This window comes from Trachymyrmex cornetzi, unplaced genomic scaffold, assembly GCF_001594075.2.
Source record: "Trachymyrmex cornetzi isolate Tcor2-1 unplaced genomic scaffold, Tcor1.1 scaffold415, whole genome shotgun sequence".
NCBI lineage: Eukaryota > Metazoa > Arthropoda > Insecta > Hymenoptera > Formicidae > Trachymyrmex > Trachymyrmex cornetzi.
Genome location: NW_017298908.1, coordinates 20845 through 24326, shown reverse-complemented (window position 1 = coordinate 24326; position 3482 = coordinate 20845). Strand labels below are relative to the sequence as shown.

General features: G+C 38.0%; 1 protein-coding gene across 1 annotated transcript; it reads left to right on the top strand.

Moving 5' to 3' along the window:
• Positions 1–386: 386 nt before the first annotated feature.
• LOC108764354 (glucose dehydrogenase [FAD, quinone]) lies at positions 387–3172 on the top strand. Its single transcript, XM_018512567.1, has 2 exons — positions 387–2171; positions 3022–3172. Exons 1-2 carry the CDS (start codon positions 387–389, stop codon positions 3166–3168), a joined length of 1932 nt encoding a protein of 643 aa, XP_018368069.1. The 3' UTR covers positions 3169–3172.
• Positions 3173–3482: the final 310 nt, after the last annotated feature.

Genomic DNA, 3482 nt, shown 5'->3' with positions numbered 1-3482 from the left:
CGTCCTACGTATTGCGGTCTGCGACCTATTACAATCTGAAATACGTTTTACTTGCGACCTGCGTCCTGCGTCCTATAGAATGGGCTTTATATTACTAAGAATTACGGGAGAAGCGTTAATGGGGAGCTTTAATCAAGGATGTAAGAGTAAATGTCATTTTTTTCCTTACTATTCTACAATTAACTGATAGGTGAGATATGCTTTTTTCCTCGGCGTGCGTTATTCATCGTTTTTTTTTTGTTGGATAATATGGATATTTACATACAATGACTTGCAAAACATGGACCTCAATGCCTGTATATATGCCAGGCGAACTTCTAAGTGCTGTTTTCTATTATTGTGCCTCACTCAAGACACACGTTCAATAGCCAATCGTCAATTTGAATATGCCGGGTAAGATGCCAAGGCTCCTTCACCTTCTTACTGCCATCGCTGTGATTGTTCCATTGCAATCGAGCAGACAACCGATAATGAAACGATACCACAGTCTTTACGGTGATAACGTGAGCGAGTTGACGAATATACTTGATTTTGGTATCGGAGCTCTAAATTTTCTACAACAAGGTCAACATTATATGAACCAGGAAGTACCAGATATGGTTCCGCAATTTGGAGCAGTGTACGATTTCGTGATAATTGGTGCCGGAACGGCCGGTGCCACGATAGCTGCGAGGCTAAGTGAGATTCATCAGGTTGAAGTGTTATTGATCGAAGCTGGATCTACAGAGAATTTTCTTATGGATATCCCATTTTTCGTTCCCTTGTTACAGCTAAGCAACGATATCAATTGGAAGTATCAAACCAAATCGTCCAACAAATATTGTCTTGGCATGGAAGGCAACAGGTGTAACTGGCCTAGAGGCAAAGTAATGGGCGGTAGCAGCGTGCTAAACTACATGATCGCAACCAGAGGCGGTGCCGAGGATTACGATCGATGGGCTCAGATGGGGAACGAGGGCTGGGCTTACAAGGATGTCCTCAAATACTTTAAAAAGCTGGAGACGATCGATATCCCGGAGCTGCAGTCAGACACTATTTATCACGGAACTAAGGGACCGTTACATATCTCTTATCCGTTATTCCATACGCCATTGGCAGAGGCTTTTTTAGACGCTGGCAAAGAGTTGGGGTACCCGCTGTTGGATTATAACGGAAAGAATATGATAGGATTTTCGTATGCGCAGACCACAATGATAAATGGCACCCGTATGAGCAGCAACAGAGCCTATCTACACCCAGCAAGGAATCGCCGGAATCTTCATGTGACACGCGAAAGCAGAGTGAAAAAAGTATTGATTAATCGTCACACAAATCAGGCGATTGGCGTGGAATTTATCAAACATCGTCAAATTATCAGGGTGTTTGCAAGTAAAGAGATAATTTTATGCGCGGGTGCTATCGGATCACCACAATTACTGATGTTGTCTGGCATCGGACCGAACAAACATCTTAGTGAGCTCGGCATAAACGTCGTTCGGGATTTGCCGGTTGGTAAAAATCTGATGGATCACGTAGCTTTTGGCGGACTAATGTGGACAGTAGATGAGCCAGTAAGTCTTCAACTGACTGATGTGATAAATCCCACTTATCCCTATATGAGAGACTTTCTTATGAGGCAATCGGGACCAATAATGACCCCAGGGTGCGAAGCCCTCGCTTTCATTGATACCAAGCATTCAATTAAACTCCACGGTTTATCGGACATTGAACTGCTATTTTGTGGTAGTGGATTTAATATCATTCTATCGATTATAACGGGTTTGAACAATCGAATGCGTCAAATATGGAACAAATATAGCAACACTCATCGTTGGACCATACTACCGATGTTATTGAAACCAAAAAGTCGTGGATGGATAAAATTATTGGCCAACGACATTAACGTTAAACCTGAGATCGTGCCAAATTATTTCGACAATCCGGAAGATGTCAAGACAATGATTGATGGCATTAAAGCTGCAATAAGCGTCGGTCGAACGAAAGCAATGAAACACTTTGGTTCACGATTATCAAACGATACTTTTCCTGGATGTGAAAACAACGAATATGATTCTTATGATTATTGGGAGTGTGCGATGAGGACAGCATCTCTTACTATCTATCATTATACTGGCACTTGCAAGATGGCACCGAAAGAAGATCCGACTGCTGTCGTCGATCCTAGATTAAAGGTATACTGAAAGAAAAGATTGGTTGTTGCAACAATTTAGATAGTAAGCATTTTTATATGGCTCCAGCAACTAGTTTTTGGTTGTAGCAGCAAATTTTTAGTTGTGTTAGGTTATCCGCGATCAGTATATGATTTTGATAGGCTAACGTAACTAAAAATTTGCTGCTACAACCAAAAACTGGTTGCTGCAGCCATATAAAAATGCTATGCCATATTTTACTATCTAAATTGTTGCAGTAATCAATCTTTTTTTTCAGTGTATTGTTAAAAGATAGAAAGTATTTGTTTTTTTTTTCAAATGTATAATAAATATCAGAGTTGCCACAAATTTTTCATCCTAAAATTCCATAATTTTCCCTGATTTCCATGCAAAATTTAATGATTTTTCCTGATGCTTTTAATAATATTTTGAAATTTTATATAGTTTTGTACTGATTTGGAAACTGTCAAATATTTTGCTGAAAGAGCAATTTAATATAGCAATGTAAATTACTATTAATGTTGCTGACATTATTTAGATTTAATTGCTAAGATGATAGTATTTCAAAATTGCGTATACTCGTATAAGTAATGTGAAAAAGTAAGTGAAATATGTAAATAAGTAAAATTTTTGACTTTTGACATAATGTATGTATGCATATGAAACTTCTTTAAAATCAAGAATTTTTATTTTCCGAAAAATTTTGCAAAATTTTGCAAAATTTCCTGACTTCCCAGATTTTTATAACCGTTAATTTTCCTGATTTCTAGTTTTATGGCAACTCTGAACATTCCTATATGATGCACAGCATATACTTACACGCGCGCGCACACACACGTCAACTTATAATATACGAAATTCATGTATGCAGGTGATTGGCATTCAAGGATTGCGAGTAGCAGACGGTTCCATCATGCCTGAGATTATATCAGGGCACACAAATGTACCTATTTTTATGATTGCTGAGAAACTGGCAGATATGATCAAAGAAGATTGGGGATACTTGAACAAATCATGAACGTAACAATAATGACAAGTTTTCGATCGGTATTAACTAACTTAACTCTAATGATATGTATCATGTGTATAAAAGTTTTTGTCTATGGAATTTTAAAATTATATACAAACTTACCTTTTCAAAAAAAAGGTAAAAAAAGCGCTAAGCGTTGGTGAAACTGGCCCAAATGGTGCTTCTCGTAGAGAATCACCATTTGGGCCATTTTCACCAACGCCAATTACTTAATCGGCCGTGAGTCTGATAACTAATCACGTTTGCTGTTTAGTAGAACTAATGATGTGTATCATTTGTATAAAAGATTTGATATCAAGAAC

Excerpts from the sequence above, each read along its gene's own strand:
- LOC108764354 (XM_018512567.1), top strand. The coding sequence starts at position 387 with ATGCCGGGTAAGATGCCAAGGCTCCTTCACCTTCTTACTGCCATCGCT. Across the intron at positions 2,172-3,021 it reads TCGTCGATCCTAGATTAAAG|GTGATTGGCATTCAAGGATT; the intron begins GTATACTGAAAG and ends TCATGTATGCAG.